At 34.1% G+C, this 13,633-nt stretch overlaps 1 protein-coding gene across 3 annotated transcripts; it reads left to right on the top strand.

Moving 5' to 3' along the window:
• Nucleotides 1-2,676: 2,676 nt before the first annotated feature.
• Nucleotides 2,677-8,278, top strand: LOC18595560 (U-box domain-containing protein 35-like). 3 transcript variants are annotated; one of them, XM_088807477.1, is made up of 10 exons: nt 2,677-3,255; nt 3,414-3,523; nt 3,642-3,763; nt 4,573-4,763; nt 4,867-4,912; nt 5,295-5,586; nt 6,064-6,171; nt 6,249-6,677; nt 7,021-7,782; nt 7,911-8,278. In XM_088807477.1, exons 1-10 carry the CDS (start codon nt 3,063-3,065, stop codon nt 7,986-7,988), a joined length of 2,331 nt encoding a protein of 776 aa, XP_088663603.1. In that variant the 5' UTR covers nt 2,677-3,062; the 3' UTR covers nt 7,989-8,278. The 3 variants fall into 3 exon arrangements, with proteins under 3 accessions (XP_088663603.1, XP_017979297.2, XP_017979298.2); XM_018123808.2 differs by having other exon boundaries at nt 2,678-3,255; nt 4,573-4,778; XM_018123809.2 differs by having other exon boundaries at nt 2,678-3,255; nt 4,573-4,778; nt 6,064-6,165.
• Nucleotides 8,279-13,633: the final 5,355 nt, after the last annotated feature.

Consider the following 13,633-nt stretch of genomic DNA (forward strand, 5'->3'; position numbering starts at 1 on the left):
CAAGCATGGTATATATTTCTCACATGGCCTCTACTTCCTTTTTAATAATTTCATTTATGTTCATAATGCCCTTTTCTAACATTGAAGCTTCCATATTATAGTCCTCATACCTCTATTCCCCTTCTAAAGTTTCCTTGATTTCTCTTTGAAGATGCTTTCTTCTCCTTACTGTAACTACTGTTCTTGAGTTAGTCCTTCTACATTTAGAAATTAATTTCCTCGGCCTGCCCCTCTTTGGCCTTGTGTTGTTCTATTTAGGTGTGAGCAAAATTGAATGGAACCAATGACCCAACTGAATCGAATGCAATTTGGATAAAATATTTTGGTCTAATTGATCCATTGGATCTATTAGTGAAAAAAATTTTGGTCCAATTGAATTATTTGGTCAGTTCTCAATCCTAAAATTTTTGAATTGAACCAACCAAAAAATCGAACTAATATATATATATATATAAATATTGAATGTTAGATTTTAGGTAGCTTTTGGTATGGTGTAAATTCCCTACTTTCCTTGTAATTTAATTGCTTCTAATGCCGTTGCAATGTTAAGTTTGCAATTTAGATATGAGAAAGTCTTTACATTGCAAAGTCATTACAATGCGATGAAGGACTGTCATTCCCTCTCACGGATGCAAAGTACAAATTCTATTTTTTCCCAATTGTCTTGCTTATTGCTCAACCCTCTCTTCTATTTTTTCCCTCTTCATCTTTTTCCAAGATTTCCCTCACTGTTTGCTTTATCTTCTCTCTTGTTTTTGTGTCCATTTCTCTTTTTTTTTTTTTTTTTTGCCTTTTTTTTATTTTTAGTTTTGGAAAAGGAGATGAAAGATTTAAGATTTTGGGTTTATTGATAAATTGCTCTTTTTTTTTCATTCTAATGACATATCTTTATGATTGTGGCCTTGTGGATATGGGCTTTTGTAGGTTGCAATGGAGAATTCCTACCTCTGAAAGTATTTTGGGATTTTTCCTTTAGGCTTTTGCTGTACTGGTTGTCTTTGTGCAGGGGTTTTTTGGTCAATTTCTGTACATGGGTACTCATCTATGCTGCAAATTTTGCTCATGCATACAGCAGAACTTTGCCTTGACAAGTTCTACTCTGCTTCTCATATGCAAGGGGCCGACATGGCATATGAGGTCATGTATCTCTTACCTTTGTTTAAGCCAATGTTTGCTAGAAAAGATGGGTGCAAGGAGGAAGGTGAGAAAAAGAGAAGAAAAGAAAGAAAAAGAAGAAGAAGGAAAAAAAAAAGGAAAGTAGAGTTCTATGCGTCAAAAAAATTAATTTTATTTGTTGAATAAAATAAAAAATAATTAAATGTATAATTGATAAATTATATATAAATTTTCAAATAAAGAGCATATGAATTAATTAGAAATGATAATCGGCTATATAAATGTGTGATTAATATTGATTGATTAATTCTTTTAAATTAATTAACTAATTAACTAATTTATTTATAAAATAATTTAAATTAACTAATTTAATTCTTTAAAACTTAACTAATTTATTAAAAATAAATACTTAGTAATTCACATATTTTAATAGTATTTTTTTCATGCTATTATTTATTATTTTAAAGAATAAATTGAAAAGTTAAAAATTTATATTAAAAAGAATGTAAATTTACTCAATTTTATATTTTTATATATAAGAGTAATTTTGTAAATTTATATTATATCCTTAGGAAAATGTTTTCAAACCAAACACTAGAATGTATTTTTCCCAGTAATCATATTTTATGCAATCATCACTTTTACATGTCATACCAAACGTTGTAAAGTTATCTTCCTAGCAATCACATTTGCTGTAAAATACCAAACACTACCTTAGACTTTAAAACTCTTGAATGTTAATTTAACAGCTTATGTGAAAGGATATAATTATATGAGTGAAAGAACAAATGTTATGTGTTTTTTTTATGTTTACATTATTTGTATATTTTATAATTATAAATGAAGTTTATAAATTTCAATATTGTAATTTGTAAAAGATAAAAGTGACAAAATTTCAGTTTTTTGGGTCCAAAATCAAATTGATCTAGCTAATTCGACGTTTAGTCAGTTCGGTCCTCCTTTAAATTTAATCAATTCTAATTAATTTTTAAAAAATATTGGATCTATTTAACCTTTAGTTATGACAAACCCAACCGTTCAGTTGCTCACTCCTAATTGGATCTATTTGACCTTGAGCTCCCAACTTTGTTATTGTCTGTATAGTTTTCTTATTCTCTTATGTTATATTAAGTATTTTTCATGATTGTTTCAATATTTTTTTACCAGCACATAAATTACATTGTTTTTATATAAAAATTATTGAACATGCTATGGAGTTGATAGTAATTATTAAACAAAAAAGAAAAGAAAAGGACCCTGAAATGAAAACTAGAATACTATTAACGTGATTAAGGTTAATAATTCTAAACCACACACACAAAAACTTTGGCAACAAGTTCATAGTAAGTAGTAAATAGTAGAATAATAAGAGGAAAAATTACTAGCATTTATTAGAAAAAAGGGTTTTTGGTGATTAATTAGATGACTATTAAAGGCTTAACAACCATCAGTCAGGCACATTAATTCATTTGGGGTGCTGAGCCCTTTCTATCTCATTTCGTCTCCACTTATTTCAGTACCTATATAACGGGGAAGGGAATTTGGGCCATGTAAACAGAGAGAAAACGGGGGGAATTCTAGGCCTTGGTTTTATTAAGTTTTGCTAATTTATGCCTTTTGCTGGTACACAATTCTCGGTTAAAATACTAGCAAATTTTTGAGGCTCCTATTCGACAGCCAGAACCAGAGAAACTAACAACCCTGTTTGAAAGGTGATAATAAAAGGCAATGCATGGTCAGAGTCATGGAATTTTGATGTTTGCATAGAGATTAGAGGAAGAGAGGTTTCGGGGCCTCTCAAACTAGTTGTAGATAATAATTCGATGGGGTAGTTCTGTTATCTGGAAAAACTTGAATCTCTTCGTTTTAACAATCTGGGTGACTTTGTGCCTTCTGTCTAAAGACAATTAAGAGAAGAAAAAATAAATAAAAAAAAAAGACAGAAAATGTGGACTCCAAATAGATATGCTTCTTCTGCAAAGAAAGGTGTGGGAAATGGGCTGGTAGCAGTAGCTATAGACAAGGATAAAGGCAGCCAACATGCTCTGAGATGGGCAGTGGAGAATCTTCTTTCCAGAGGCCAAACTGTTATTCTTATTCATGTTGTTAACAAAGCAGCATCAGTTACTCATGTAGCAAGTAACTCCCTCTCTCTGTCTCAGTTACTTTTTCAATGTTTGTGCCCAAAAAGAGTTTAAGCAATATATGTTCAGGAGGAAATTGGATGATATTTAGCTTTTAGCAGGTTCTTAGATTTTTTTGCTTGCTGAATTCTTATTAAACTGATTCGGGTGCAGGTACTGCTGTGGTTTGTGACATAAACTTACCTCTATCAAATAAGCAAATGGCCGAAAAGCTGTCCAAGGATTTGTTCCTCACCTTCCATTGTTATTGTACTCGAAAAGACGTAAGGTTCATCAATAGAATGCAATCCTTTGAGCAACTGCAATGATTTCTTCCGCATAATACAATAGTTAACCAGAAAATGCTGTGACTTGGTCTCCCTTCTGTTATTTTGACATCAGATACATTGCCTTGACATCATACTCGAAGACACGGATATAGTTAAAGCATTGACAGAATATGTTTCTTATGCTGCAATTGAGAAATTGGTTCTTGGTGCCCCAGCTCGAAGTGGATTTATGAGGTACCTGCTCCTTGTTTCCAACTCAATATTCACACAAAAAGGTTTTGACAGGGTGGTGATGATCATAATGAGGACCCAGCATGATTGGCCTTACAGGGAAAAACAGATTTTAAACTCTAAACAGCAAAAAGTGTGACTGAAATCACTGATAGATCAAAAGATTTACTCTTAGAAATATGTACACAACACTATGATTTTGGGAGAATTCATTGCTAGGATTAATCAATGATTTACATCTGTCCAGGATTAGATAGCTTCATTCGTTTTCTGTATGAAGATTTTCTGTCGCAATAGCTAATTTTCTTCTCAGGTTAGCTTCTTTTCTGCGAAACAGAATCTGGCTTTAACCACTCCAATTTTGATTTGGCCATCTAAGCCACATTTCCAGGTGGCCTTACGGATTTTATATGGCATATAAAAAAACAAAACATACAGATATAAGTCATGAGTAGCCAATTATCATGGACATAGGAGCAATTAAAGCAAAGTTGAATTTGTTAATTCTTGGAGAGTAGAGATGTTGAAGAAATACAGAAAAGTTTGTACGTACAGTGACCAGGGTGGCATTTGAGACTTCTTCCTGGTCCAACACATGTAGAAAATGATAAATGCATTTATAAAAAGCTTTTGTGTGGCAAGTGCAATAACCACCTTAGCTGTTGCAACTCAAAACAAGTGGGATAACGTGCACTTCCTAGATTAAAAAATACAAGAATGATGGCTCTTCAACTTTGAAATTCTTCCTTAGAGATGTAATTTTTCGAGTTTACCAAGCTAAGCTCCTCTGACTTGTGGTTTTTGTTATGCAGAAAATTCAGGGCTGATATACCAAGCTGTGTATCAAAACTTTCACCAGACTTCTGCACTGTATATGTCATTTCCAAAGGAAAGGTCTCTTCAGTACGAAATGCCTCTCGTTCAGCTCCACACTCCTCCCCACTACTCGATGAAATTAAGAAACAAAATACAGATTCTGTTGATAAGCCATTCCTGCACAGTGGTAGTGTAAAAGGAGGTTTGTTTCCCTCGTATAGTAATGTGCTTTCAATTTAGTTTACTTATGGATTCACTGAAAATGCAGCTTTTGAATCTTGAATATACAGCTGACAGGATGGTCAAGCCTCGTACTTCAGTTGACAGAGCTAGCAGGTAAGTCTCGAGAAATAACCCTGTTAAGGAAATGAATTGGGTGAATTTTCAAAGACTTCAAGTATATCATTTCCAGATGTTACCAGCCATACATCCAGGAGGAACAGTAATTTGATGGTTTTCGAGTCTGGGGTTGGCTCAGCATCAATTTGGGTAAAATTAAAGAGGAAAATTTGTAGCAAAGTAGAGCAAGGATTCTTGTAGGGAAATTTCATCAACCAATACTGAAGATGTTCGAAATTAGTTTAAGTTCATCCGTTACTATATCATTTCAGTTATAAGTATTAAACCTTTAATTTTATCAACTTAAAAGCTTGGAACTGGTAGCTTGGAGGTGATATGATCTTACTGATGAACTTACGATCATCTTTACAAAAACCAGGTCACCATACCCCGGTGCAAGACCGAGCCTCATGAAAGCGTTTGGGGATTTCTCAGAATCGGATACTGATATATCATTTGTCAGCTCGGAAAGACCAAGCACTGATCGTAACTCTTCTGTGTTCTTTGATTCATTTGTTGATTCGAGCCGAAATTCACGGATATCAAGCAGCACAGATCATAGCATAGGATCAATGCGTTTAGGAATCAAGTGGAGTGACCGTACTACTCCACATGAATTCTCATCAGTTTCACAAGAAAGTGGAAGATCATCATGTTCATCTCAGAATCTGGTAAAGCCAATCACTCTTTCTCATATGGAAGGCTAACTTTAATATAGACACCAGGTCCCATTCATCTCATCTCATATCATTGCATCATTTAAAGATGCTTGTCAAAGCTTAAGCATATTAAAAATATACAAAGAAACAACCTAAAAGAAATCTTATTGGATCAAAATAAGTACATTGTAGTAATCATCACTTTTGAAATCAAGACTGAAGAGAACTCTATAGTTGATTTTCTATCGTCCAATTGAAAAATCCTTATACATAAGCTTTAGTTCTCTCCTTGCTATTAAATTATATAACAAATTATCATTACACAAAGAGTTGGTTAAATCATGCTTTTTTTTTTCTGTTGCTAAAGAACACAAAATTCAGCACCATTTCTGTAGTTCTTAAAGTTTTAGTCTCAAAATTTTCACCATGTTTATACCAATCATGGCTGGCTAAAGTGACGTTTCTGCTTATTTAATCTACAAACAACAGGAGGAAGTAGAAGCTGAGATGAGGAGACTGAGGCTAGAATTGAAGCAAACAATGGACTTGTACAGCAATGCATGTCGAGAAGCCCTTTCAGCAAAACAACAGGTACAGGCAAGTCATCAAAGTACTCCCCCTTTTGTGAATTTTCTGAATTACAGAGACTGGTGGTGATGAGATATTTAAGTTAGGCAATGGAGCTGAACCGCTGCAAACATCAAGAAGAACAAAGATTGGAAGAGGCACGACTTGCCGAGGAAGCTGCGATGTCTGCTGCAGAGAAAGAGAGGGTTAAGTGCCAGGAAGCCGTACAAGCAGCTGAAGCAGCACAGAAAGTTGCGGAATCTGAATCGCTTAGAAGATTGAAAATAGATGGGGAAACCCTGAGAGAAACGGTGGAAATGAAGAAGATGTTAGACACCCTTTCCCGGAGTAATATCAAATACAGAAGATATAGTATCGAGGAAATTGAACAAGCAACTGATGGCTTTGCCTGCTCTCGAAAGATTGGAGAAGGAGGTTATGGCCCCGTCTATAAGTGTTATCTTGATCATACATCGGTTGCAGTTAAGGTTTTACGCCCAGATGCTGCTCAAGGGAGATTACAATTTCTGCAAGAGGTGAGAAGCTAGTAATATTGATGGCTGATTCTTAAAAGACATGTATGATTTGAAGCTGTCGACATCCCCTGCTTGTTAGTCCTAACACCAGGGAAACGCAAAGAAATCTAAAACAAACTACATAGTCTTCACTCCATCAAGGCTCATAAAATGTCTAGTTGACTCAAAAAACCTTGGTAGACTAGTCTTGCTTAGTTGTTAATTGAATTGAAAGCTAGATTTGTCAATAAGGTATTTTAACATGGTTTCCTATGCATTCTCTCATGACCAAGCTTCTTAAGGAATTGCTGTAAATAAGCAGTCTGAAATTTCTAACATCTTGCCCTTGATTATTGTTGTGCAGATTGAAGTACTTAGCTGCATCCGCCATCCCAACATGGTACTTCTTCTAGGTGCCTGCCCAGAGTATGGCATTCTAGTGTACGAGTACATGGGCAAGGGAAGCTTAGATGACTGTATCTTTAGGAGAGCGAACACCCCCGCTATGTCTTGGCAACTCAGATTCCGCATAGCTGCAGAGATTGCCACAGGCCTACTTTTTCTCCATCAGACAAAGCCAGAGCCGATTGTGCACCGTGACCTTAAGCCTGGCAACATTTTGCTAGACCACAACTACGTTAGCAAGATTAGCGATGTTGGATTAGCCAGGCTTGTCCCTGCTGTTGCTGAGAATGTGACACAGTTCCGCGTAACTTCAACAGCAGGAACGTTTTGCTATATAGACCCGGAGTATCAGCAAACAGGGATGCTCGGCGTAAAATCTGATGTATATTCCTTAGGGATCTTGCTTCTTCAACTTATAACGGCCAAGCCACCAATGGGATTGACCCACTATGTTGAGCGAGCAATCGAGAAGGGCACGTTTTTCACAGAGATGCTGGACCCTGCTGTGACTGACTGGCCTGCTGAAGAAACCTTGTCCCTTGCAAAGCTGGCACTTCAATGCGCAGAACTCAGACGGAAAGACAGGCCAGATCTTGGCAAGGAAGTCTTGCCAGAGCTCTGTAGACTCAGAGATATTGCTGAAGAGAAAATGAACCATTTCTTTTTTGCTCACAGTGCTGGACCCTCCCCCAACCACAGCCAAGTTTCTTCTATTTCACAGGTGAGTTTACAAAATGACTTACTCGTGATTTTCTTAATCTATACCAAGGGTCTTCACCTTGGAATTTTTTTACCTGAAAAAGTCAAAGGAATGACATTCTGGTGTGACCTTTTCTTTTTCTTTTACAGGAGGCGAAGAGTGATGCTTATCAGGTTGAAAATTCTACTAGCTCAAAGACAGAAGAAGAAAAATCAGATAAAGATTAAGGGAATAAAGGATACAGGATTAAACTTAGGACTTGGCTTATATCCTCTCACAATTAGAGCCAACAGAAGATATCATCATTAATTCGTTCCTCAAAGCTTAGTTAATGTGTTTGTTATTAGGGCTTGGCATCAAGAGCCATCAAACTCAAGTGGCTTCTGATTCTGCTAGCCAAGAGAAATTTTGTTTTCTTGTAAATATTTTGGGGGAAAACTGCAAACAATAAATGTAACTAACTACATAACTTTTGGGAAAAGAACAAATGTAACATTACAAGAATTTGAAACAGAAACCTCTTTCCAAAATTTGTTCACTTCCCTTATTATCACACACGCACGCACACACACATATATATCGAAACAGATATTGTTAATATATTTCAATCAAGTTAGTGTTTCTTTTTTATCTTTTTCCATTATGAACTTTTTCTCTTAAATCAAAGCAAGAGTAAAAAGGTGTTCATGTAACTTCTCTTATAACCACACTTACACATATGCATATCATAAGAGATATTGTTAATATCTATACTTCAATTAAGTTATTGCTTCATTTTTTTATCTTTCTCTTTCTAACGATTTTTTCTCTTAAATCAAAGCTAGGGTAAAGAGGTATTCATGTTGGACATTTTCAACAATAATAATCGTGGAATACAATCCCACAATAGAATAAAAAAAACAAGAATTCTTTAAATAAAAAGGAGAATAAATTCATAATAGATGGACAATATAAAGGTGTGGCAAAAAAAGGAAATATAAGATCTTGACCAAAAAGGTAGATACAATGTTATCATATTCTGATCTTGGACAAAGTTTTTGGGGTGAAATTTTATTAATAGCTCATCATATATTAAATAAAGTTCTTAAAAAGAAAACTAAGATAACCCTTTATGAGTAATGAAAAAAAAAAAGGAAACCAAATCTTAATTATTTGAAGGTTTGGGGATATAGAGCTATAGTTAAAGTTTCAGAACCCAAAAGAAAGAAATTGGATAAAAGAGGAATAGAATTATATTTATAAGATATGCATAACATAGTAAAGTATATAGGTTTAAAGTAATTGAACCACATGATTCAATTTCAATCAACACTTTTTTTTAATCAAGATATGAAATTTTTGATGAAAATATATTCAAATCTATATTTCAAGACAACTACAGCAAAGGGTTACAACGATAAAAGACTTTGGACCAAATTTTTATATGTTCCTTTTCGAAAGAAAAGCAGAAAATATATATAATAAAATTCCTTATTGTTTTAGTTTGGAATCAAACCTTATTACATATGACAAGGCAATGAAGTCTCAAGACTCTTCATTTTGGAAGGAAGCAATCAATAATGAGATGGACTCAATAATGGGAAGCAACACTTGAATTTTGCTTGATCTTTCACCAAGTTCTGAACCAATAGGTTGTAAATAGATTTTCAAAAAGAATATAAATTAAGGTAGATGGAACCATAGACAAGTTTAAAGCAAGGTTAGTAATAAAAGGCTTTACACAAAGGAATTGACTACATGGACACTTATGCTCCAATATATATGATTGTTACAATTAGACTTCTAATTTCACTTACATCAATTTATAAGTTGTTAAGTCCCCAAATAGATGTCAAGACAATGTTTTTAAATGATAAATTAAAAGAGGAAATCTACATGGAATAACCGAAAAGGTTTATTGTTTTAGCCAATGGCTACAATAAATAAGTTTGATAAGCACATATATAGCAAATTCTAAAATGGTAAAGGAGTTATAATTTGCTTAAATGTGCATGACATGCTAATATTTGATACAAATTTGAAACAAGTTGAGGAGACAAATAAACTTTTGTCAAATAATTTTGCAATGAAAGATATGAGTGTAGTGGATGTTATCTTAAGAATTAAAATATTCTTGGATGAAAATGGCATAACTTTGTCATAATTGCACTACATTGAAAGGTGCTCAAAAAGTTTAATCTTAATGATCGCATTCAAGCATCTCACCTTTAGATCCTCAAATTAAATTGGTACCCAATGCTGGTAAGACGATTGATCAATTGCAATATGTAAGAGTAATTGGTTGCCTAATGTATGCATTGATGCGTACAAGGTCAGATATAGCATTTGTTGTCAGGAAATTAAGTAGGTACAGAAGTAATTAAAGTAACTTGTATTGGCAAAAAATAAATAGAATACTTAAGTACTTAAAAAAAGACAACAAATTATGATCTTTCCTATAATGAATATCCATTTAGCTTTAAAAGGATTCAAATGCTAGCTAGATTACAAATTTAGAAGATCACACTTCTACAAGTGGATGGATCTTTATGCTTGGTGGGTGTACTATTTCTTAAGGGTCCAAGAAACAAATATGTATAGCAAATTCCACCATAGTGGTCAAATTTATTGCATTGGTTATTGCCACCAAAGAAGCCAAATGGCTAAAAAACTTACTCTATGGTATACCCTTGTAACACCCCGTACCCCCGTATAATAGTTAACAAAACCGTCCCGGTAAGACCAAGGGATAATTGATGTGAGTTTACGTGCTAAAGAGCGATAAAAGGGTAAAGAATGCTCTAGAGTAAAATATTTCGTACGCTCGAAAATAATAATTAAATGATAATATCTTTGTCGGGGATGAATTAGTAAGCTAAAAGATTATTTGGAAGTGAACCGAGATATAATAAGACGTTTCGGGACCAAAGAAGACAAGTGAAAAATTTTGGAATAAAATAATATTAAAATATTAATATTTAATCAAATGTTGGAATTAGTCATGAAGAAGGAGTATATGGTCTCAAGTGGGGGAGAAGAGGTACGAATGAATTTTGGAGAAAAATGACATAAGTGAGACCCTCGTGTCTTTATTAAATCGAGTTAGCGCGGGTGAGTAAATATTTAAATATTATGGTGATACCGCGTTAAAGTGCAACTTTAATATTTTGATTGTATACGTGTAAAGGGAGAAAGATATAAGAAAATTGAAATTTAAAACGTGTTGGGAGGACCAAATCGAAAATGGTGAAAGTTTGGAGGGTTATGTAGTAAATAAAATGAAGTTAAGGAGTTATGTGTAAATTTGTTAATTAAAGTTAAAATATATATATATATATATATATATATATATATATAGATAAGAAGGGAGGAATGGGCAACCACCCATGTGTAAAATGTGAAACGTAAAAATCTTTTTTTAACTATTGTTGTTGTTATGTGAGGTAGGAGTCGGCCGAAGTGAAGAAATGGAAGAAGAAAGAAGGCAAAAAAAAAAAGTAAGAAATGGACAAGACACATTAAATAATATTTTAATTTTCTATCTCTTTTCTTCTTGTGATGGAATGGCACTTTAAGATAAAGACGGAGAGGCCGGTTGAGTGAAGAAACAAAAGAGAAATAAAATAAAAAAAATGGAGAATTGACAAGCAAGCTTATCATTGTCGACCCCCACCATGAAGCAACATCAAATAAAACTTTTCTTTTGTCTCTTTCTTCTTATCATCAGTCATTTAAGAAGACAAAGAAAAAGGGAGAAAGAGTCGAATTGTTAAAGAGAAAAGAGGAAGTGCTGCCGGTTTTGAGGGGAGAAGTTTTTGGGTGGTTGCAGCCAGTTTTGAGGGGAGAAGTTCTTGGGTGCACCGTCGGTTGGAGAGGAAAGATTTGGGTTATCACTGGTTTGGAGGAAAGGCAAAAAGGGGTTGTTTGTCGTCGACGTTGTGGGAGGAAGAGTAAAGATGGAAGCTGAAACCATGTGAGAGAGAGAGAGAGAGAGAAAGAGCTGGTAGAGAGTGTAAAAATGGAATTTTTTTTTTTTAGTGAAAAGGTAACATAAACTGTGAAAGAGGGAAAGAAAAAAAAAGTGAGAGCAGAAGAGAAAAAGAAAAAGAGCTCCAAAATGGCACTGTTTCAAAAAGGGAGTAAAAATCACTCATTTAGTCTTCTAGTGAACTGCAACAGATTATTTGGGTCACTACCCGAGCCCAAGTGAGGAAGTGTGTAAATGAGAAAGGTTTGCCGTGGTGGCATACTAGAGGAGATCATGGATAATCAGCAAATGGGATTAATTATATACACGCGTAAATTAATAGCAAGGTAGCATCTCGCTATTGTGAGATGAGTAGGGGGTGTCTATTTTAAAATTTTCGTAATTATATCTATTTATATATATATATATATATATATATATCTATATGCACTATGTTTTATGTTACATGCAAAAATTGTGGAAAGCATGAGTTGGTAGAATTTTAAGAAATTTGTGACTACCATGATTTTTAAATGTGTTTTGAATATATATGTATAAATTATACGTAAAGTGTTTTAAACCGAGAAACAAGCTTTTCAAGACGGTTTATATAAAAAATGTGCCTTATATTTGTGCAGTGTGCATTCATGATTATAATGCTTATTCACCATGTGAATTGTTGTTTCGAAATTCATGCATAAATTTTATTTTATGAAAATGATAATAGATTTTATCATACCTTATGTTGAATGCTTTGGAAATAATTTTGAAACAAAATTTCAAGGACATAACGTAATTTCTAAAATGATTTTGTAAACCGAGAGATTCGTGAGTAGGTTGATTGTCACTTCGGTTAAGTGTGACCCTCGTGCACGAGTGAGCTCTAGCTAGAGAACTTTTGGGTCGTCCACAGGAGAATAGGCGTGGCGGGGGCCATGGCTTGTGATATATGTATATGTGGCTAGGCCACCAGTGATTTACGCGGTTGCGACCGTTTGATTCTTCGATGTCGGCCAACATTGTTGAGATTGCCATGGCATGTGAGGATCCGGTGGAAGCGATGCTCCCGGATGTTATTACATGGTAGCAGGACCACGAGGTTTATTACTATTACCTACTCGAGAGTGAAATCTCTTTGGGTTTTCAAAATTGTATTTCTATGCATGGTGAAAAAGGAATTAGATGGTTTTCCGTAGCTCCTTTATTTTAATTACTGTGAAATGAAATTTAACTTTTCGCGTATAAGGCGAGTTATGATTTGTGCATGATTTTAAATAATATTTGGTTTTGCGGAAGCTTGCTCAGTTTTATTGATTTGACTTGAGTAATACGTGAAATAATTTCAACGGCAAAGAACTTTTACAAACACTAGATTTTAAATGATATTTGAAATGATATGATTTGAATAAGGTTATTAAATGGTTTCTACGTGGGAACTTTTATGCGCACCAGATTTGATATTTATATATTTGGTTTGAGACAACTATCTTATATTGAATTCTTAATTTTTATATAAGGCACACATCTCCGTTTCATGTTTTAAGCGATTTATATATTCGTCCATTTTAATGTTCAAAATTATCTGCGTGATGCTTGTTTCTCATCTACGCCTTACTCACGGAGTCTATGATCACTAAGTCTGTGAGACTCACCCCCCTTCATTACCTTTTGCAAATAAGTAAACCTCTAGTGCACTGTTCAACACTCGGAGTCACTCCGCTATTAGAGGTCAAGTTGTAGCATTTTGATATTACTATGTAAATGGATATTAGTTTTGATACAAATGAAAATTTTAGGGTTTTTGAACTCAATATATATAATCATAATTTTATGACTTAAAGGTCAAATTGAATTTTTATGCTTATTGTTCAAATCATGATATAAATGTATATGGTTTAAGCATTAATACGGTTTGGTAGATGTGTA

Source organism: Theobroma cacao, chromosome 6, assembly GCF_053813885.1.
Source record: "Theobroma cacao isolate CCN51 chromosome 6, ASM5381388v1, whole genome shotgun sequence".
NCBI lineage: Eukaryota > Viridiplantae > Streptophyta > Magnoliopsida > Malvales > Malvaceae > Theobroma > Theobroma cacao.

Excerpts from the sequence above, each read along its gene's own strand:
- LOC18595560 (XM_018123808.2), top strand. The coding sequence starts at position 3,063 with ATGTGGACTCCAAATAGATATGCTTCTTCTGCAAAGAAAGGTGTGGGA. Across the intron at positions 3,256-3,413 it reads ATCAGTTACTCATGTAGCAA|GTACTGCTGTGGTTTGTGAC; the intron begins GTAACTCCCTCT and ends ATTCGGGTGCAG. Across the intron at positions 3,764-4,572 it reads GCTCGAAGTGGATTTATGAG|AAAATTCAGGGCTGATATAC; the intron begins GTACCTGCTCCT and ends TTTGTTATGCAG.